Below are 21,462 nucleotides of genomic sequence, written 5' to 3' on the forward strand. Positions count from 1 at the left end.
CAAAAGACCAATAAAATGCAGAGCATGGTACCTCACAGTGTAAAATATTGAGAAGGTATGGCAATACTTTTTGCCAATGTCGTCGCATATGTCGTCCTATTGTCCAGTTGAAATTCAATTCAAAGATTTACTCTTCTTCACTCATAACTTAGCTTGGTTTGATGGTACGGCGAACGAGTGTAAATTGTGCGTTACAAATTGTAATAATGTAAATGGGAAGTTATATTCTTAAAAGAAATTGTAGACGATATTCAATCCAAGTTTAAAATTTTTTAACCATTGCTTGAATCAGTAAATTTCCATGAAATGGTATAATAAACATTAGAAACAAAATCCCTGTATATCTAGACTAAAGCCGCTCAGAGGAAAATGTAGGGATCGGTGTTTTGTTCAACAGTTGGATAGAACATTTACAATGGATCGTGATAATTAAGAACGTTAGATATTATTATATATAGATGTTTTATTAAAAAAATAAAATAAAATAAATGCATAATCTTGATGATGTCATAGTCACATTCTTTCCTGATAAGTTTGTTTATTACTTATTTAGCCGTAGAAAATCAAGAGCCACGACCAGATAATAAAAATTGAGATATTAGGTTATATTTTGATAAGAAAAGACAGCTGTTTTTTGACATTTTGTCATCAAAATTTAACTTTTTGGATTTTATATAAAGGTTTATCAAAAACTTCCTATAAAGTAATGTTCTCGTAAGGCAATACTTAATATTCTAAAAATATCTGGTTGTATCATTGTAATCAAATCTCTCCTATCTTAGTATTTCCTGAAATTCAATTCAATATCTCCTTTAGTTGTTAAAATGAACTATACGCGAATTCTTAATTTAATCCGGCCAAAAATTTCTGTTAGACTCTTATATACAAATTTAAAAATTAACGTTCCTGTCGTATCTCAATTTAAAGCCTCCAAAACACCCACACATAGTTATTTAACATCTAATCCTAATATAGAACATGAGACCCCAGACACAAGAACTTCAACAGGATATGTTTTTCTTTTATACTTATTTCTACTGGCACCAATAATCGAATGGAAAAGGTAAGTATTGAGTCTTGAAGTATAAAGTAGGACCAAGTTTAAGGGTCAAAGTGCTAGGTGAAAGCTTATTAAATGATATGACTTTTTAGTTGGTGATGAAAATCTACAAGGTGACCTCTCACCAAAACAATGACCGCCCTGTAGATTTTCAGTATTAACTGCAGCCCAAATTTGTAGTAGATCTAGCTTTAGGAACCATAGAGCAAATACCAAAAGCTATTTTCAAACTTCCTTTGTTTTGGTAACTAAACATGTGCTAACCTAAAATAGAATCCCCTATTCATACACCCTGTAGATACTTACCTTGATTTTTTAAATATTATCTTTTTCAGATTTCAAAGCATGCTCATAGTTCATGCAAAATCTGAACCAGTTCAGGATGTTGATGATGATATGAAGGCTGAAGAAAATGGTGTTGATGAAGATGGGAAAAAGAAGAAGGCCAAGAAAGAGAAAGTTGGATTTCGTGACAGAAAGGTAAGTTACCTAATGGAGGCATTATCCAGATGGTTACACCTATTTTCTCAGCATTTATTTATAAAGGTTTTTTTATAACTTTATACATTTTCGGTCACTTATTTGTATGTGAACAATGGATTGTTCAATTAATACTTTTTTGGTTTCTTAATAAATATGTTTACACATTTAGAGCTCATATGTTGAATAAAAAATGATTTCGTAAATTTTTTGCATAAAATATGATGAGTTACTTTTCCATAATGTGCACATTCAGGTGGAATTCCTTAGTATTAATAAAAACTTCTGTATAGAAATTTATGTTCTATTTTTCTGTCATTTTCCCAATTTAGAAATGTTTATTTATATGCATTATATCAGGCCATATGATCTACATATACTATTGTATACCCATTACTACATACAATCATGTTGAATTTGTATACTATTACAGTTTACATGATTGATTATTTCTTCATTAGATTATAGAGTATGAAAATCGCATGAGGGCTTATTCCACACCTGACAAAATATTTAGATATTTTGCCACTATAAAACTCGTTGGGGATACGAATAATGAGGTTTTCATGACGCCTGATGATTTTTTGAGGGCCATTACTCCAGGAATGAAACAACCAGATGGTAATTTTATATTTGTTTTTGCCGTTTTTAAGCCTCCAGAGTTTCAATATGGAACATTTATTAAAAACAATAAATTTTTTCAGTTTACAAATAAAATGTGAATGATTATTGTGTGGTGTTGTTCTAACTGTGAATGGTGATTGGTTGAACTAATTTATTTTCTGTTCTGTATATGTTTTGTTTAGTGGTGTTATTCCTGGAGTTTGTGCAATATTTATTAATTCTGAAACTTGGTCTTTATGCACTGCGTTTATTTCAACTATACTAAGATAAAGGACAACTTGCTTTGTGACATAGAAAATCTGTTGTATCTCATTATCTATTATAGTTCAGCCAGCAGGTTAAATTGGAAATCAATAATATCTCATATAAATGAGATTCTTGTGGAAGTGTGACGGCCATATTCAGAAATCTTTATGTACCCACTCGTTCAGCTTTGCTCTATAACCCGGTACACACATACTGCAATGACGTGTCCCTATTATTTCGGTGTACTCTCTCCCACTTTAGACCGTAACGATGGACACCATATACCACATCTGGGTTGGAGTTCCGTTCCACCTAAATGCAGCTTTGATTGCCTGGGCTGCAGTCCAGAGTGTCCAAGAGCAGCAAAGGGGACAATTTCGGCCTTACTTACAAATGTGGCAATAATACGATTCTTCCTCCTGCCACTTTTCTAGAGGATTCTTCCTCCCTTGACGATCCCTGTTGTCCATTCCGTGCCGACGGCAACAGTTTCATTGGCCTCGGGTGAAAATTACTCCCAAAACCAAAGTACGGCCGGAATTCCAAAACTGTTAAGGTTCACATGAATATATCCTCAGTGGTGAAGATCACGTTACCCTTCAGTCGATCATTTAACTTGGGAAGAACCACTGAGTTCTCCGGCCGACATTCATACTTTGAAGACTGTTGTTTTATGGAAAGATAACCTTTGATCACGTCCGATATAGAAACCGCACGCATATATGGGGCTTATGCAGGTTTTACCTTGCACCATTCTTAGATTCGGCAAATAATAGTTTATCACAGACGAGTTTTGGGTTTTCGCCTGAAGACGTGGGTTTGCAATTTACACAGATTAACAGCATGATTAGTATGGCTGTATGCACCCTTTTAACAACACCATTAATGGCACGTTTAGGCAACGTGCTCATTCACTTAATATCGCCTTTAGGTTTCTGCTAGAGACTGCTTACCTGGGAAAACTAATATGTTTATTGTTATACATACAGGGAGTTTCAGGATTTATGGTCGGGACTGCAGGAGTCCTAGATTCCTCGGTTTTTCAACGATACTTGACTGGAAATCTGTGTTAAAGCTAATTAATATTTCCTATGTCTCAAATTAACCCCTTTCTGTTTATTTCAACTACTAATGCTTATATTAGTGCATGCTTTCGCAGATAATCGAATACGAAAATCGCGTTCGGCACTATTCCACGCCGGAAAAAGTGTTTCGCTATTTCGCAACTATTCAAGTACACGGGCCGACGCCGGATCACCATGAGGTGTTCATGACTCCGAGCGACTTTATAAGATCAATTACTCCAGGACTGAAACAACCTGACGGTTAGTGGCTCATTGTGCGAGAATTAGTATGATCAACATATTACACACTTCAAAGAAAACGTAATCATTCAAATACGTAGATCATATTTCTCATTTTTCTGTATTATGTGACACTGTATGCTGAAAGCTAACAAGCAGCATGGCATTTTGGCAAATTTAGTGTAGGACTAGTATATTGCCATACTACTTTATTGACATTTAAATACAGGCAGGGATGAAACACTTTTTTTTTCAATTTTCTCAATGGAAAACGCTGATTTATCATGTTCATCATGAACTGTAATTTCTCAATAGACAACACTGTCAATTCTTCATAATACATGACATTCTCACGATATTACCTGTATGCACCATTGTAGTGAATCACAATTAAAGCAAAAAAATATATTGAAGTCAACGATATAAGTGAATGATGAAACACGCTTGTGGCTGACTTGTGCTTTTATTCGAACATGAAGAAATGGTGCATACCACACTAACATTGAAGCGCTTACCTACTTACTAAAACACCTACATTAGCACTGGCACTAAGTAGCTAAGTAAACAAGAGTAAGAGCATACATCTACATATTCACAATTTTGTCAAATTTCAGGTCTGGGGCTGGATCAGTACAGGCGTTACGACCCAAAAGTAAGTAGTTTACTACAAAAAGGTTTACTTCCCCACTAGTGTCAAATAGTCTTATTTATTACCAGTAATACCTTCTCACTGCATAGTACCAAACCATCCTTGTATATTTCTGCTTACCTTTGCGAACTCACATTTATTTTTGTCTTTTTCAGCACGGTCTACAGGTAAATACAATTGTTTCAATGCATGTTTTTTGACACAGTAGTTTTTATACTGTTTATGCTGAAGTTTTGGACGTGGAAGCATGTATAGTCGAAGCGAATCTTAACTGGCGGTCCAAAATTCCCTCGTCGAACGAAATAAAGTTGAACCGGCATGAGTCGTTATGATATCCGTGATAATACCGCGCAATGAAATCAATGCAAAATTGGAAGTTTGTTGCCAGAAAGTCCAAAAATCTGCCAGTTAAGAGTACTTTGGGCTATTGAATATTTTTACCGTGTTAGCACTTTGTCAGTTACTTGAATTTTGGAAGAGATAAGGTAAACGGAGCCGATTAGGGCGTATCTGGCAAAGTGCCTTTTTAGCGGTGGAATGAATAAAATTGTCCAATGTCTCAATTAAAGAATTTTTGTCCAATTTTATTTATGAAAGGATTGATGAAGGCGGCAGCTTTTGAACTGAAAGCACTATATAACAATCCATGTAACAAAATCTAATACCTTCGTTGTCTTCAGTCCGTTCAGCAAAAAATAGATCTCACCTTAGGCGAGGACAGCATATTCTACAAATTGGGAAGCGCCGGCCTCATCTCCTTCTCAGACTACATATTTCTCTTAACTGTTCTCTCAAGTAAGTCGCATTGCGCCCTCAAAGAGATCGATGTATCATTTCTTCAATTTATTAACTGCAGCCTCACGCAGACATTTCGAAATCGCCTTCCGAATGTTCGACTTAAACGGAGACGGCACAGTTGATTGCGAGGAGTTCGAAAAGGTCGCCACAATCATTAGGCAACAATCAAGCATTGGTTCTCGTCATAGAGATCATGCCAATACTGGAAACACTTTCAAGGTAACCAGTTAAATTCCGAACACCAATTCCATCTGCCAGCAATAATTTCAGGGCGTAAACTCGGCCTTAACCACCTACTTCTTCGGGCCAAACCTGAAGCAAAAGCTGACAATAGAGAAATTCCTAGAGTTCCAAGAGCAATTGCAGAAAGAAATTTTAAGTCTCGAATTTAATAGGAAAACCTCAAACGAGAAAGGAAACATTAGCGAAGTCGATTTCGCCGAACTGTTGTTGGCATATGCGGGCTATCCTCAAAGTAAAAAGATGAAGATGTTGAAAAGGGTTAAAAAAACGTAAGTATTGTTAAATAGTTCGGTCGACTGCGTGGGATAATAAATCCAATTTTTGCCAGATTTAAAGAAGCCGACGGCATATCGAGAGAGGACTACCTGCACTTCTACAGCTTTTTAAATAACATCAATGACGTTGATACTGCCTTAATGTTTTATCATATCGCAGGAGCTTCCATAGACCAGGCAACACTGAAGCACGTGGCCAAAACGGTAGCCCACGTGGATTTAAGCGATCATATCGTCCATGTAGTGTTCACAATTTTCGATGAAAACAGTAAGGACATTGAATATATTTCTTATTTGAGGAATTTGAGCAAATCGATTTTACTTCGCTGTATTTTTCTTTCAGTGGACGGCCAACTTAGTAATAAAGAATTCATAGCAGTAATGAAGAATCGGGTGCACAGAGGTTTGGAGAAACCCAAGGACACAGGACTCGTTAAATTCTTGCAGAACGTTATTAAATGTGCTAGGGAACAAAGTCGTTCCAATGTTTAGGTGTAAAACGGTAACGCTTCAGACATAATGGCCTGTATTGTCGATTCGCAACTAATTGAGGGCCTTTTATATAATGAGAATTACATTGAATTTTTGAGTCCCTGCAGAAACATTACAGGGCCAAATTGACACCTCATAGCCGTCAAACACCTTATTCGATAGGTGTTAAAATCCGTAAATAGGAAACGCAGATTTTTATACTTCAAATCTTAGTCATTTCTCAAAAATACTGTATGTTATTATCTTTCGCTCAGATCACACGTTGGTAAGATGACTTTCAAGTTGATTCACAAATGCCCCAGAATGTCATGCCTTTGGTCAGGGCCGTAGAATTAACGTGTTCTTTTTAGGTAATTTTTGAGAGCTGAATGTAATTTACTGAAAAGTTAGTTTCTTCGAAATATAACACGATTCCGATAATATGAACACAAAAAAATCTTCGATACCACCGGAAGTGGCTGTACTAGTGAAAGGCAGCGGAATTGTGAATTAACCATATACATCGTACATAAAATGACCGATTTTTTTAAGAAACACATGGTATTTTGGTGTCTGTACAGGAATATCCTTGAAATGACTACAAGGTTTGACCAAAAATTCCAGAACCAAAGATGAGACATTCTAGGCAAACTGATCTATATCCAGTGTTGCTTTGTTTTGCCGCTACAGGTCTCCGAAGCTCTTAAATTAGTAAGGATTTTTCGAAATAATTGGAAAATGCTTTCATCGATTTTATAGTTCATTTACTACATCAATTAACGTGTTTTGACGGGAGCGGAATCTTTTTAATGCATAAAAATATTAAAAATGGCGCATGGTTCATAAATAAAAAATTGTATTTTTGTTGCCCTCTGCAAGAATGATTTTATTCCCTTTCTCCCCGAGCTGCTTTTGTTTTGGAACTTTTTTGCCCCTTGCAAAATTTTCGTCAGGCACGCCGTTTCTCTACAAAAAAATTATTTGGTATAATACCTCGCGATAAATTATTGTTGTTTAGTCAGAACGAGAACACAAAAAAAACTTTTAATTCCAAACAACTACAAACCTGATTCAATTCTTGAAAGAAATGTTCAAAATGTTGACCATTTTCCTGAATGCAAAAATAAATTAATTTCAAAAAATTATTTTGTATTTGGGGCATCGCATCAGATTTATTTTTGAAACTATCTAAAAACATTAAAAAAATCCTACAAAAATGCAATTTTAGTTTCAGAGAAAAGTTTAATATTAATTCTTGGAAGAAATTCAATATTAGTTCTTAAAAGGAAACCAGTATGCATGTGGCTATTGTTCATAAAAAAAATTATATTTATAAGTTCACATGTAGTATTCAGTCCTCGAAACCGTTAAGTTTTTAACATATCGAGATAAAATGTTAAGATTGATATCGGCTTTATCTATATTACATATATTAATTACTTTCTCCTCATTTTACTAAATCTGGAAACATCGCACGTTACTTGCTATCGTGTATCGATCCAAGGTCGATCAGCTGGGTCTTTGCAAAAGGCAGGTAGTACCGATATCACTTTGTAGGTGATTCACTTAAGTATCAGCGCGGTGATGAGCAAGATGTTGGTAATCCGCGCTGCATTAATAATCGGAAAAAAATCGGGTTTTCTTTTATTTTAAAGTCTCGAGAGTAACGTCGTTAATATGTCCATGATATTGAGTGAATGTGGACTTGATTCACTGTTATTTTGCGAGTGGAAGTGATTCTGGCTCGTGCTTTTGTTGTCCGGAGGTGAGTTCTGATTATTGTTTCTAGTGATTCACAGTTAAGTTTTGTCAAGTGAATGAGAAAGACTTGATTAGAATTTTAATTGAATGTGAAAATTATTTGGAATTTTGACTCTTTTCAAAGATACTTGGGATCATCTTTGGACATGGTTGAAGAATGATATCGCAACCTGATATGATTTGAATTCTGATTTTGCTTGTATTTCAGGACTTAGCTGTGAATGTTTCTGTTTCAAGTTGAAATTAACCCAAAACACTGACTATTCTGAGAATTTTTTTTAGGAATAATTAATATTGAATTTTCTTCAGGAATTAATGTATATTTTTTTTCTCAGGAATGAATATTAATAATTTATTTTTATTACTCAAAAATGCTAATTATACTAAAACAGAATGGTTGCCGAATGGCTAATATTTTTTTCTTGATTTTCCTAAATCTCTCACGGTAATTTCCCTAAAACCTGAAGGGGTTCCCCGTATAACGACATTATAAGATTGACATAACGATTGACGTGTAAAAATCGAAGAACTTCCTGTACAGGGTGTTGTTCGTTGTTCAATAAGGGGAATTCTTACAATAATGCATGTATGATTAAACATAGTGTAACAAGAATATGATTTTAATTAAATCGTTCATGTCCACGAAATCTTGCTTTGTTTATATGATAGAGAAGTCAATGGTCATAAGTTCGGTGTTCATGTTATTGAATTCTTCATAACAGTGAGTGTTCATATTAACGCGACTGTGTACTGTAATCTTAAAACATCACATAAAACTTGCGTTCCCAATATTTTAAGTTTAATTTGAAATGTTCTCGCTGTTTTCCTTGCTCTCTAACTCCTATTGATAACCGCGAATACACATATTATTAATGACGCTTCTTATCTATTACTAAAGAATAACAAATACACACGAAAAAAATCATAGCGAATAATGATTTTAATGAATGTTTTGACTTATAAATATGATTTCAATTCCTATGTGTCTTTGAGGCTATAGTAATTCGTGGAAGTGTGAATATGCGCTTACCGACGAAGGTATTGAAAGTTACGGGAAGGATATAATATCTGATCCACTAGATGACAAAAATATTTAGTACGTTTCCATGGAATTTGAATTAAATATCTCTATTACTCAAATAATTAATATGACTAAAGTAATCGCAATGCTCCATGAAAACGTAGTAGACGATTGGTACTCATCATTTCAGAATTTTTTCTTAGTGTATATATATTTTTAATTTTCAATTGTGATTTTTAAGGACTGTTGTTTATATTTAGTGCTATATTATCATGTTACCCATATTTTAGAATTGTGGGAAATACGAGTATATAGAATAATTATGTTGAAGTTTTGCTTTTAATATTATGTCCACACTACTGTATTGTAATAAAAAATTAACAAATCGCATATTAAAGTATCTACACGGTTACCCGCTATCAAAGTAACTGAACATACAGGGTGTCCGGATACAAATATCTCCTTAACTACAAGGTGTTCCAAAAAGGTTGTGCCATACTTAAGGAGATTATAAGGGACGCTGTGGTGAACAATTTTTACATAGAAAACATTTTCGCATAGTCAAAAATGATCCGTTTTGTCTCCAGAGCTCTTTTAAAAATGTTCCTTGTGCAAAAAAGTTCAGGTTAGTTTTGGTTAGTTCCAGGGGGACTTTCTCATCACCTATCAGGTGTGCACCTAGGTGGCGGATAGGGAATGTTGTCCAGTTATCGATGACGCATCGGAGCAGACCAAAGTAGACACGTAAAAACAATAGACGATTCTGAATCATTTATTAATCTGTAAGAGCAAAGAAAATGTGGATGTACTCATTCTAATGGAAGCATTAAAGTCAACAAAAAAGTTACCAAAAAAATAGGGCGGTCCGTATAGGAAGTTAATTAGAAAATTTTGTGAAAGTAAAAAAGGAAATTTTCTCAAATCTCACATATAGCCATTGGGGGTTATATTTTATCGGAAGAAGTAGTTTCTCCAGTGCAAAGTTGTTAGTTGTGTCTTACACTAGTGACGAATTCGATTATAATTTTATTAGCCCATAAACAAAAACATTATGGCCATCAAGATCGTTGCAAAGTTTGAATTCATCTCTTTTCTACCATTAAGTGTAGCTACAGGAAACCTACTTAGGAAACAACAGAAGTATCAAAAAGAACAATGCTTAACCAGGTAATGGATCACCATTCTGTGTACTCTTATCAATGTATATTTGTAAATGAAACGAAGCAGGTCTGCAATAAGACTACACTCTAAAATGTTCTTGTAAATTTATTTGTTTTCTTTTTTTTAAGCAAATACAAAAATAAATACTTATAAAACATGTAAATAAAAGTGTTTCCTTATGCTCATCTGATCTGATTCAAGGTCCAAATCATACATCAGATCTACTATAAATATTTACATTGCCTGAACCCTATGCGTCCAACATCTGACGTCTGATGACCGAAAAATCACATTCCTAGTTAATTTTGATGCCAGACATATCATGTAGAGCAGGCAGTTTTCATTTGGGGTCTTCAAAAGCTTCAAGTAAGCATTGAAATGTCAGAGACATGTTTTGGATAAATTCATCTATTAGTAATAGGCTTGACGGCAAAGAGTACTGTAAAAGTGGCGCTTAACGTTTACTGTTCACCTACTACGTGGATTGTTTAATAATCACCACCTACTTGGTCATGATATTTCGCTTTTTCGTTTAGGGATTTAAACCATGATGAATTGTTACAATTTATTTTCTTAAGTTAACTAGGATGGAGCTTTTGCGGACATCGAGCCCCATTTCGAACACATGAAACACCGGGTTAAATCATACTCATTAAAATATAATAATTGCCGTAGTTAACTAATGCTCTCATACCAATTATACTGGATGACTTTTTTTTTCATTAAACAAGGAAATTACTCCCAACCAGTTTATAGTGGGTGGATAATGCTGCTTAACATTTCAAGCATTTTTTATGTAGTGCACTATATATCTATTTTTAACCTTTCACATTACTTATATTTTTACGAATCTACACAGCGAATTGTAACTGTAGTTTAAATGAACGAATGAAATATAAATTTAACGAAACATAGAAGTGTTCACAAACATTCAAAACTAATGCGAAAATAAAGGATTTTTATTTTTATTTTTTAACGACCATGTGTACATAACTTCTTTAACCCACTTTGTATAATTTGAAATATGTATATGTATGTACGTATTTAAACTTTATCAATTAACTCTCAACTGATTTAGAGCAATTACCTTGATTAACTCTAAAAAAATTCACACTGTATATTTATACCATCCTTAAATGGGAAAGAAAAATATAGTAAAATCAAAAAACCTTGAATTTGCTAAAACATGCTAGGAATTTTGAAACTATTTTATTGAAGTCATACAGGGAGGGGCTTTGCAAGTGCTTTTTATTTTTCAAGTAAACACGAAAAGGTACGCAACAAACACGCATAATAGATAATATTAACTTTACTTTCAGAGGCAAAAGCTTTCTAATGATTTCAGAACAATCAGTTTTCTTATACCCCTGTTGTAATTTTTCGAAACCCATTGGAATCGAGCAGAATTATGACAAATAGTTTTACATTATTTTTTACAAATCTATTGTCACATGAGATATAGCAGCGATCAAGTTAGATGTTCAATTTGACATGTGCAGGTTTCGAAAAAGGTACCCATTTTATGTACATGAAATTATTTTTAAGGCATATCACACATACAGATTGTTTTAGGGAAAAGAGTCCAACCTAAATGTTTCGTAAAAAAATGTTAAAATACCTTAACTTTGATATTGCGGTTGACATCTTCCCGTGCACAAGTCCTTTTCTAACCATCTTCTCTGTACTCTTGAGGACCACCTTGGAAATTTTAAAGAACTTTTTATTAAATAAAATTATCCCAATTTAGGTCAAAATGTACCAATTTAGATCAAATAATATCTTGCAGTATTAAATCCCAGGCTTTTTTTCTATCATTCCTAAACTTTCACAAGTGGCAGCTTAATAAATTAAAACAACTAACACTTTAGATCCATTTACACTTACAAGGTATTCCTCACGATTCTACTCCTAACAAACCAAGTATATATTAAGACAACGTGCTTATTTTATAGTCACCTCTAATAGCCTTTTCGACGGGCATATCTGGATGTTTTTTCTTCTGGTGTTTTTGCATTGTGGTACGGTCATGGTACGCATTTCCACAGAACACACATTGGAACGGTTTTTCACCTAGAAATTAAGTAGACATCTACATATATGCAATTAAAGTTTTTAAATTGCATCAGTGTAGGGTATCCAAAAAATAAGTAATAAAACCATAACTTTCCTAATTTAACATTCACTCTAATTTCGATAAGAACCGTGATTTCAATGGCACATATTTAGAACACACTGTATATACATTTAGCAAAAACTCAGTAACCTGAAACGAAACATCCACAAACCTGTATGTGTCCGCATATGAATCTCCATTACGTGCTGAAATGGAAATGCCTTTTCACAGATTTTGCACTTGAATGGCATTTTTCCAGTGTGCTGGAACATGTGAACCTTGAGATGGGCCGTTTGTTTGAAGGATTTCCCGCAGATGTCGCATGAAAATGGCCTTTCGCCCGTATGTATTCTATAGTGAACTTTAAGCTGAGTCTGAGTTCTCGCTGTTTTACCACATACGTCGCATCTAAACAAATTTTGCGTGTTATTATTTTAACGAAATATAGCGAAAAATAAATAGATAAAAATTTTTATCGTGAAGAATTCTATTACCTAAATCTTGCCATTGCAATATCTTCATGCTTTCTATGGTGGGTTTTCAGTTCGCTTTCGAATGGAAACCTTTTACCGCAAACGTCGCATGTGTGCTTATTGTGTTTGTTTTCCATGTGAGTATCTAATTGGTCCTAGAATTATTATAAGAAAAATTTAATTAACAAGTTAGGAATCTTATATAATAATTAATTGATCTACACCGATGGTGGATTGACATCTTTTCACAATCAGCAAACCATAAAACTTACCCTATTATCACACATAAATGAACAAATCTTGCATTTGAACTCTTTGAATTCCGGATGCCTTCTTATATGTCTACCATATCCATATTTTGTGGTAAAAATCTCTCCGCAGAATTCGCACTGCAATTTCACCGGTTTTGGAGGCTAAAACAATACAAAAATATTTCGAAGTAGACAGTGCATTATTCTTATTTAGATTTTTTACATTAATCCATGTTACAATATCAAGGAAATATAGAATTCGACTCATAAATTGTTGGTATATACATAAACTTACCGGTTTAGGTAGGGGATTTCCATCATCATCTACAAAGGTATGCATAATTTTAATATGTCTCTGCAGCATAAACTTTGTAGTATATGCTAAAAAATAAATCATTTTCTAACAACAATGTTTAATCATTAATAAAAGTTAAAGCAAAAATTACATATGAATAGTACTATGAATGGTGCTACATTGGGCTAGGAATTCCTATGTACTTACATGGAGATGTTTTCAAATAACAAGAACCTTACCATTGCCACACGAGGAACATAAAAACCGTTTACCAAAATGCATCTTGAAATGACGTACTAGACTCGTTTTATAAGTGAAAGTTTTTCCACATTTGTTGCATGAATAATTTTTTTCTTTGAGGTGACTCAGCATATGTTTGTTCTAAAAATAAATAAATCGATTATTAGTAGATATTTAACAAAAAAATTTATCAATGACGGCAATTAATAATGAAAACTGTTTAGCTCACTGTTAAATAAAAATTCCGAGATTCGGTACTTTCTTGTTATTTTGGTGAATACTAAGTATTGATTATTTAAACACTATAAATTATTTTCTATACTAGTGTGCATGGAGTGTTTTAAAGATTAAAATTTTACCGAGAAACCTACTTCCTTATACATAGCAGATATACAAGTAGTGTCGTATTAATAGTATTTTGCATTACAAGGGTATACGACTTTTAAAACACACACGATATATTGCAGAGAACCCTACAGAGTGGTCACTAATGTAAATCATTTGTCATCAGCAGCATATCATGAAAGTATATAAGCTACTCAAAAAAAAAAAAAACTATTAAATAATTTTATGAATCCTGACAATATCTTAGATTTTAAAGCATGCTTTCAATGAGCACTACGAATACGAACGTAAGACAGAACTGATCTACTTTACTATATTGCCATATGGAAGATCCAAGTACCAAAAAGTTACTATTCTGTATAAAAAAGATTACCAAATAAAATATTTAGCACCGTTACATTCATATTTACATTAGTCCATTAATTTTAATAATAAACAAACATACTTAGGATACAAGCCACCACAAAAATTAATCATTTTTACCAACCTTCTTATAATTTCTGGTAAATTTCTTTCCACAAATTTTGCATGTCAAAGATTTATCATGATCATACTTAGAATTGTGTACGTCAAATTCCTCTTTGTTAGGGAAAAAGAGACGACATGGCCTACAGACGTGTGACTTCTTTGAGTGTAGAGCCATATGAAATAGAGGCACTTGTTTAGTGAAAGGCCTTAAACAGATAATACAGAGCAAATCGTCCATGTGTTCTTTTTCAAAATGGGCTATGACAATGTCGATTTCTCCTAAATTCTCTTGGCATAGTTGACAAGAAAAGGCACCATCATATTGAGTTGTTTTAAGGACTTTTTGGGAGAGCTGATTGCTGGTGAGATTCGTTGTGACATCAACCCCTAAATAAAAATATTGAAGTTATAAATTGACCCAATATATAGAGTGAATTCTTTTTCGTTTTTCCTGATGAAACTTCATAAACTATAACAATTACAAAGTGGAAAAATTAGATATCTAAATTTCTAATATACCCAAATTTCTCAAAACAGTGACAATTGTCAAATTTGGCCAAGGTCACTGTCTAATATTGTCTACTGTCCACATATTGTTTGGAATGACATAATGTAATTTCAACACTCAATTCTGTGTTGATAACTTTAATAATAAAAAATTAACGTACTCGATGTATTGTCAGCTAGCGCTTCCTCCATTTTTACTGCCATCTTACTATCAACTTTAAAACACTCTTTCAAGTGCTCACTCAAGGCCTCCTTATTCCTGAAATACTTCCGACACGGTATACACTTTATGCTCTCCTTGGAATGCAGGCCCATATGGTACAACAAATTGTCCCTCTTTTTGTACACTTTCGGTCTATCACAAAAAATGCACTCGTCGACCTCCATCTTTGGGGCATGTATATCGTCATAATGATCTATAGACATATTAATGTCGGAAAGAATTTCATTGCAAAGCCGGCAAATGAGGTCTTTATGCTGGTTTTGGATCGCTTCCGAATCCTCTATATCACTTTTATTTTCAGTTGTTTTGCCCTTCCTGGGTCGGCCCCTTTTTTTAAGCGGCTGTGTTGATCTTGTACGTCTTGTTCTTCCTAAAGTCGTGAATAGGAAACATAAGTAATATATCAAAAGCTGGTCAAAGTTCATATAAATGACTGTTATAGAATTTAATTGATTAAACTCTCATTTAATGAATAAGGTATCCATTTTTACGTTATGTTACCACAACCTTAAACAGATGCTCTTATCCCGGCTGTGTATAATCGAAACTTACAATAGATACAAAAAAAACTACCACTCACTTGTTGCTCGTTCAGTCTTAACTTCTGTTTCATCTGTTGAGGAATTATCAATTTTCTCATCGTCAAAATCCGAATTATTTGGACTCTCCAATTTAACTGATAAATCGTCTTTAATTGGATCTTTCGTTGGTTCCCAATCAGAGTCATCATCACGATCATTACCATAAATATCATCTTCAGATTCGCTGAAATAAGACGTGTCTTGTTTGGCCTCTTTCCTTCTCAATGGTTTTTCATCAGAAACGTTGCACATAGGAATTGGCTCGGATTGTTCAGGTTCATTTTTGGGGGCGGCCTTACTTTCAACCAAAACGGCGTCTAATATTTCATTTGACTTGAAACATCTCTCAAAGAAAGTATAGGACTCGCAAAAACTTCGAATACATGACTTGCAAACACCCTGTGGTTTTCTATCATCTGTACTTACCTGAATGAAAAAAAAAAACTATTTTTAATAGAAACTTAAATAACTTATTTAATGTAGTGTTTCATTATATATATAGGGAGTTAAGTTAACTATGTTCATGTCCTTTCCTGTATAAAATTTTAGATGCATTTTTTTTACTGTAGTAATGTATAGACTGTTGGAAGTAAAGAGAAAGGAGCGGAGAAAGGTATTAGAGATCCTGTGTTGCCTGTGTTTGAAGTTGAATTTCACACAATATCCACAGATATACACACATTAAGCAATTCATTACAATTGCTTCTCCCCAAGGAACCAAATTGGGCCCAATAATATTCATAATACACATACATTGGCACACAAATTGATAATAACTCTATAATTTCATATGCAGACAACATCTTGATGTTTTTTTAAAGAAATCTTAAGAAGAGGTAAATGAGACAACTGTAAAAAAGCTAACTAAAGCAAATTAAAATTCATTGAAGTTCAAAACTAAAACAATAGAATCAATAGAACAATATATAGAAAAAAAATGAAAAATAATTTTGTATAAAATGTTTTAAAACACCTTGTAATATAATTTTTCATTGAGATATCATTAGAAGCTATGCAGAAATCATATATATAAATTTTCATGGCCAAAATATGGGTGGCTATTTATAATCAGCGAAATGAAGAAGACCAATCCAGAGTGCTTTTGACAAATATTCCCAGCACTAACTACTCTGGTCTAGATATGAATTTTGTAATAGAAAGTTGATAAAACACCCTAAAAGGAACTTAGAAAACTTATAAATATATGTAATTGATATTTTTGATAATTTTTTTAGGAATTTCTAGTTCTAGATGCAGAAACTTCTCTAAAACTCGCAGATGCATTACATATTATGAGACATGTTCTAAGTATTTAGGTCTAATATTAGAGTTACATGGTGGACTTGGCTATCCCATAAATGCCAAAAAAATAGCTTACTTCCACTGCACAATATCTCTTGAAGATGTTGACGAGATCAATTCTATCGGTTTTTAATTCATTCTCAACACACACAGCATAAATAGACTGCAAATCTCCATTCTCTAGTAAACATACGCGACATATTTTGTCAAAGTCTGTGAGGGCTATTTTCATATCCTGTTTCTGCATGTTAAACTTTAAAACACAAAGTAGATGTTACTTATTTTAACTATTAGGAGCAAAAATATACAAATATATTATTTAAATTACAAAATACTGAAAATGAAAATGTAAACACAACATAGTTGTCGCTTTTGACAGAGGTCGACTTCTAACGATTGGCGAAAATGAAACTTGGCATTTGTTAGAATGTTAATTCATTGAAACCATCATATTTAATAATCGAAGGACGAGTACTGGCAACGATGCATTATATATGGAGAGAGAGAAATATATGTGCAATATAATGTTAAATATCCCCCTTAAAAAGGTTTCACAAGAAAAAAAGTATTGAAAAAATATAAATAATGTAATTAATGTGCAAAATTGGTTTTAGTAGAAGTTTGCACAAATGTTATTTGTGAGAATTAGTACGTAAAAAAACTTAAGCAACCATTTTTTGATTTCTAACATTAATTAATAATGATGTTAGAGCCGTTTCTAATAATTATTAAGAAAAACGATCATTTTTGGTAATTAATTATAGGTGATGCAACATACAACGTATTTGAGATTAAAGTTCAACAATTTTAATGTAAATTCTCAAGTATTATTAGTACTTTCGCTGTGCACTCGACGTTGCCAAATTATCACTACACATTACTTGTCAATATAGGATGATTACTTCTATTTTGAAAATCAACAGACAGCTGTTTTAGCACCTGGCTGGCCTTTTAAATTTTTAACGGATTTTATTTCGTATTAACCAGAAAATAGAATAGCATTGATTGAAAAATATTAGACGACATGCTTATTTCTTTATAATACTACATTGCTTCGAAGTTTTCACATAATTTGCTTAATAAAAACTACGGGTAAAGTACTTAAAATATGAACTTCATGTACCTATTTGCTATACTTCCCTTCTTGGATGTATATTATGTACAAGCTAATTTAAAAGATTACATAAAAGGTATTGCCAGTTATTTCAATCCTTCTAAATCAGAGGAGAAAGATGAACTGTATGGTTCAGAATATACTCACAGTATTCCCTATGAAGTTACTGCTTTGGATGAGAAATTTATATCTGAAGCTGTTAAATTAACAGGAGTAGCCATTTCAGATTTGGACTCATGTCAACAAAGGGTAAGTAGCATATGCACCACTCTTCTAAGGAATGAATCACTTTCCATATTCTCTGCAGACCAAAGCAGAACTTAAGCCTTGAAAATTGTCAATTTAAACCATTTGCAAATATATCTGCTTTTGCAGACATGCATGTAGGGACTAGACTGGTTATAAAGACACTACAGTGTAATCTCCATTCAGATGTATGTTCATACAGGCACGTTTGAACATTTGTACTGCAGGAGAGTTCTAGTGTGTTAACATCCTATATAGTTTACATTCTATTACAAGGCTTTTTTTTATCTTCACCTATTACAATACATTGGTTACTTACAGCAGTAATAGGCTGGAATTAATTCAAGCAAAACCCAAGCTTACCACTTTCAAAAAATATTAAGGTTAACAAGAAACCCAAAAAAATAGCCTAAAAAACATAAAAAAGTACAAAAATAAGAAGGTTTTAGAAAACATCCTTTCATCAAAATTACGATTAGCATTCTTCTAGGTTGTATTGAAACTTCGAAGTGACTGTAATAAAATGAATGATGAACAGCTCGCAAAAATGGCAGTACAGCTTTTGAATTGCCAATCGTATGTTGAGGGTAGAAAAATTTACCCTTGCAGTGATGAAATGAGTATCAAGGAATGTACACAAGAGATGGATTCAGATACATGGACTAGTTATCATTTAATGAGTAATAGGTGGGTACAACACTTGGAATTGATGCTATTACTGTGCGAGCCTTTATCTAGACCTTTTGGTTTGCCAGTTTTCATTTGCAAGCTAAAATATCTGAATATAAAATTTTCATGAATGATTATGGACATTTGTATCTAGAGCTCGAGCTGTTTGCTACATGGTAAGACAGTCCCAATTTCGAGGTCTGGCTGAACATACAGTAAATCGCCTAATGGAAGCATCAAAGGATCAATTAAAGTCACTAGGAAAAATAGCTGCCAATCAAGAAAGCATTTTCGATTTAGCTGAAAATACATATGACTCATTATCTAGAGGTATGTAATGAGTTAGTTGAAATGCAAGATATACAAGTTTATGTATATTTTAATATTTTTACGTGTACAAACTCATGACGCCTTATATTACTACTGTATTCTGTGTTACTAATAGCTCAAAAGGAACTTTCCAAGCAACAAAAAGACATGCAACAGGCACAGCTGCACGGTCAAATGGTCGTTGAAAGTAATATCATGAGATTGGTGGATGAAAAACGGCTGATACATGAAACGCATAATAAATTAATACAGATGACACAAGAAGTGCAGGATAAACTAGAAAATTCTGCAAAAATGATTGCCCACCAGAGTTCGAAAACTAAAATAAATCATAAGGAATTGCTGGAAGATATTATAAGCGTACAGAATAAAGCAAATGGGTTATTTGAAAAGATAGGTAAATGGAATGGCATTGAGTTTATTGGCTATAGTCCTGGATTTGCAGTCATATTACTTTTACACAAAGAGTACTGAGAATCTGTAACATTTATGCACACAATAGCTTTCTTACCACTATCTGTTCTTTTAGATGTATATTCAGAAATTTTACTTAAGCAAAACGAAGAATTTAAAGGCCAATATGAGTCTACCTTACGTAATCTTCATGAGATCAATGAAACTGTACATACTTTAGTGAATTTAGTGGGAGGTACCAGACAAGTATTGGAGGAACGGTTATCTTGGGTTATGACAGGTAATTCTTCTCACCGTTGCGGCATAAATTTATTTCCTCTTATATTAAAATATTTTAGACCCTTTGTTCAAATATGCTTCATATTTCAGCCTTAGGAGGTACCGATGAAGCTGTTGAACGCCTATACCTAGTTTTGTGGCATATCGGACTAATCCTATTATCAATGTTAGCTTGCGCATTTTTGTCGGCAAGAGCCAGCACTCGATTAATTGCTATCGCCGTACCAATAGCAAACTTAACCATAGCTTTATATGGAAAAAACCATTTTAGTTTCATCAATTTGATATTTTGGATTGCAGGATTAATCACTGGTACGCGCATCTAAATTTAACCAAACGCAAAGAAATTATTTCTTTTTTCCAGCGCAAATTTTTGTCTTCTGGGCGACGAACTTCCGCAAAACTCGCCTTTGCGCGATAGGTTGGACCAAATCAAAAACCAGCTCACCAACTCCCGAGATATCACCGGTATCTACAAGATTTTCTTCGTCAAGCACAAATTCAAGATATCTTGAAGTGAATAAGAATACTTCGCAGCTGTTTACAAATCATGAAGAACCAGAACACAATGAGACAGATTATTACAATAATACCTTTAGCCCTATAACTCCCCCCATATCGCGAAATGGACATTACTCAAGGATTCGTTCCAGGTCGCGAAGCAACACTCCTCTTATATTGAATAGTAGTTTGCGCTGTGCGGCGAAAACTCGCGCCGGAACACCCTGTAAACTGAGTTCCTTACCAGAGAAACAGTTTTGCTACAGACATCAAACTGGTGATTCTGTAATAGGATAGCTTCATGAATTTGGTAGATAAAAATGGTTTGTATTGCCTAAAAATCTATTACTTTTTAAGCTGTCTGTATATCGCTTCAGTTTTCTGAAGTTTTTACCATTTTTTTTTTAATGTGAGATAGTTCTGGTTAATTAGGTGAGTACTCATTATAAGTGCTTACTGGTAAAATTCTTCCTTTAAATCTCTGATAAGTATGTGAATTTGCTGATCATAATGAAGAATCCAATCAATACGCACTTACAAATGAGGACCATACAAATATTGCTAAATAAAACCATAGAGTGATGGGTTTATTACTGCGATAGACTTTCAAGATAGCGGGAATATGTAGTTTTATTGTTATTTATAATATTTATTTTTCTATTAAATAAACGAAGTACATGCAACCAATGTCTTTTTTTTTGAGAAAATCTCAATATTTTTCCCTCACCTCCAATGTGGTCATGGAGACTTAATTCCAGAAAGCCGCAAAACTTTTTGGTGTAATCCTACATCAGTTGGGTTTTAGACGGTAGACACTATCGTAGAAATAAGCTTTTCGTGGGCCAAGCGTTAACTTTCTAGTACCTTCTGTGACTGAACTGCGATATAGAAGCAATAATACAAATTGCATGTTATAGTTCACTTTAAAGCGATATACATTTACTCGGCCGCGGATTGCGTTGGTCTAGTTAGTTTCCGCCTGATCTCTGAAGTAGAGCGACGTCGGGCATGGTCAGCA

The 21,462-nt window shown here is 33.6% G+C and overlaps 3 protein-coding genes across 5 annotated transcripts; 2 read left to right on the plus strand and 1 right to left on the minus strand.

Annotated features, from left to right (window-relative positions):
• Window positions 1-533: 533 nt before the first annotated feature.
• On the plus strand, window positions 534-9,262 carry MICU1 (Mitochondrial calcium uptake 1). 2 transcript variants are annotated; one of them, XM_066285437.1, is made up of 9 exons: window positions 534-1,063; window positions 1,396-1,540; window positions 3,570-3,735; window positions 4,329-4,366; window positions 5,044-5,158; window positions 5,220-5,380; window positions 5,432-5,673; window positions 5,733-5,947; window positions 6,023-9,262. In XM_066285437.1, exons 1-9 carry the CDS (start codon window positions 825-827, stop codon window positions 6,169-6,171), a joined length of 1,470 nt encoding a protein of 489 aa, XP_066141534.1. In that variant the 5' UTR covers window positions 534-824; the 3' UTR covers window positions 6,172-9,262. The 2 variants fall into 2 exon arrangements, with proteins under 2 accessions (XP_066141534.1, XP_066141535.1); XM_066285438.1 differs by lacking the exon at window positions 3,570-3,735 and adding an exon at window positions 2,002-2,161 and having other exon boundaries at window positions 547-1,063.
• LOC136340942 (protein brambleberry-like) lies at window positions 7,776-21,127 on the plus strand. 2 transcript variants are annotated; one of them, XM_066285436.1, is made up of 7 exons: window positions 7,776-7,915; window positions 18,742-18,938; window positions 19,075-19,250; window positions 19,366-19,647; window positions 19,780-19,944; window positions 20,034-20,255; window positions 20,308-21,127. In XM_066285436.1, exons 2-7 carry the CDS (start codon window positions 18,775-18,777, stop codon window positions 20,739-20,741), a joined length of 1,443 nt encoding a protein of 480 aa, XP_066141533.1. In that variant the 5' UTR covers window positions 7,776-7,915; window positions 18,742-18,774; the 3' UTR covers window positions 20,742-21,127. The 2 variants fall into 2 exon arrangements, with proteins under 2 accessions (XP_066141533.1, XP_066141532.1); XM_066285435.1 differs by lacking the exon at window positions 7,776-7,915 and adding an exon at window positions 17,254-18,254.
• On the minus strand, window positions 10,181-17,270 carry LOC136340939 (oocyte zinc finger protein XlCOF6-like). Its single transcript, XM_066285424.1, has 11 exons — window positions 16,968-17,270; window positions 15,589-16,015; window positions 14,947-15,378; window positions 14,298-14,665; window positions 13,465-13,606; window positions 13,226-13,311; window positions 12,952-13,092; window positions 12,701-12,834; window positions 12,379-12,614; window positions 12,050-12,163; window positions 10,181-11,791 (listed from the first exon to the last, which is right to left on the minus strand). Exons 1-11 carry the CDS (start codon window positions 17,136-17,138, stop codon window positions 11,760-11,762), a joined length of 2,283 nt encoding a protein of 760 aa, XP_066141521.1. The 5' UTR covers window positions 17,139-17,270; the 3' UTR covers window positions 10,181-11,759.
• Window positions 21,128-21,462: the final 335 nt, after the last annotated feature.

This window comes from Euwallacea fornicatus, chromosome 9 (assembly GCF_040115645.1).
Source record: "Euwallacea fornicatus isolate EFF26 chromosome 9, ASM4011564v1, whole genome shotgun sequence".
NCBI lineage: Eukaryota > Metazoa > Arthropoda > Insecta > Coleoptera > Curculionidae > Euwallacea > Euwallacea fornicatus.

Coding starts and splice junctions, on each gene's coding strand:
- MICU1 (XM_066285437.1), top strand. CDS start 825: ATGAACTATACGCGAATTCTTAATTTAATCCGGCCAAAAATTTCTGTT. Junction 3,736..4,328: donor AGGACTGAAACAACCTGACG/GTTAGTGGCTCA, acceptor GTCAAATTTCAG/GTCTGGGGCTGGATCAGTAC. Junction 5,381..5,431: donor ATACTGGAAACACTTTCAAG/GTAACCAGTTAA, acceptor CAATAATTTCAG/GGCGTAAACTCGGCCTTAAC.
- LOC136340939 (XM_066285424.1), bottom strand. CDS start 17,138: ATGCAGAAACAGGATATGAAAATAGCCCTCACAGACTTTGACAAAATA. Junction 13,312..13,464: donor ATGTTCCTCGTGTGGCAATG/GTAAGGTTCTTG, acceptor TTTATTTTTTAG/CATATACTACAAAGTTTATG. Junction 12,164..12,378: donor TCATATGCGGACACATACAG/GTTTGTGGATGT, acceptor CTTAATTTCTAG/GTGAAAAACCGTTCCAATGT.
- LOC136340942 (XM_066285435.1), top strand. CDS start 18,000: ATGAACTTCATGTACCTATTTGCTATACTTCCCTTCTTGGATGTATAT. Junction 18,255..18,741: donor TGGACTCATGTCAACAAAGG/GTAAGTAGCATA, acceptor GCATTCTTCTAG/GTTGTATTGAAACTTCGAAG. Junction 19,945..20,033: donor GTTATCTTGGGTTATGACAG/GTAATTCTTCTC, acceptor TTCATATTTCAG/CCTTAGGAGGTACCGATGAA.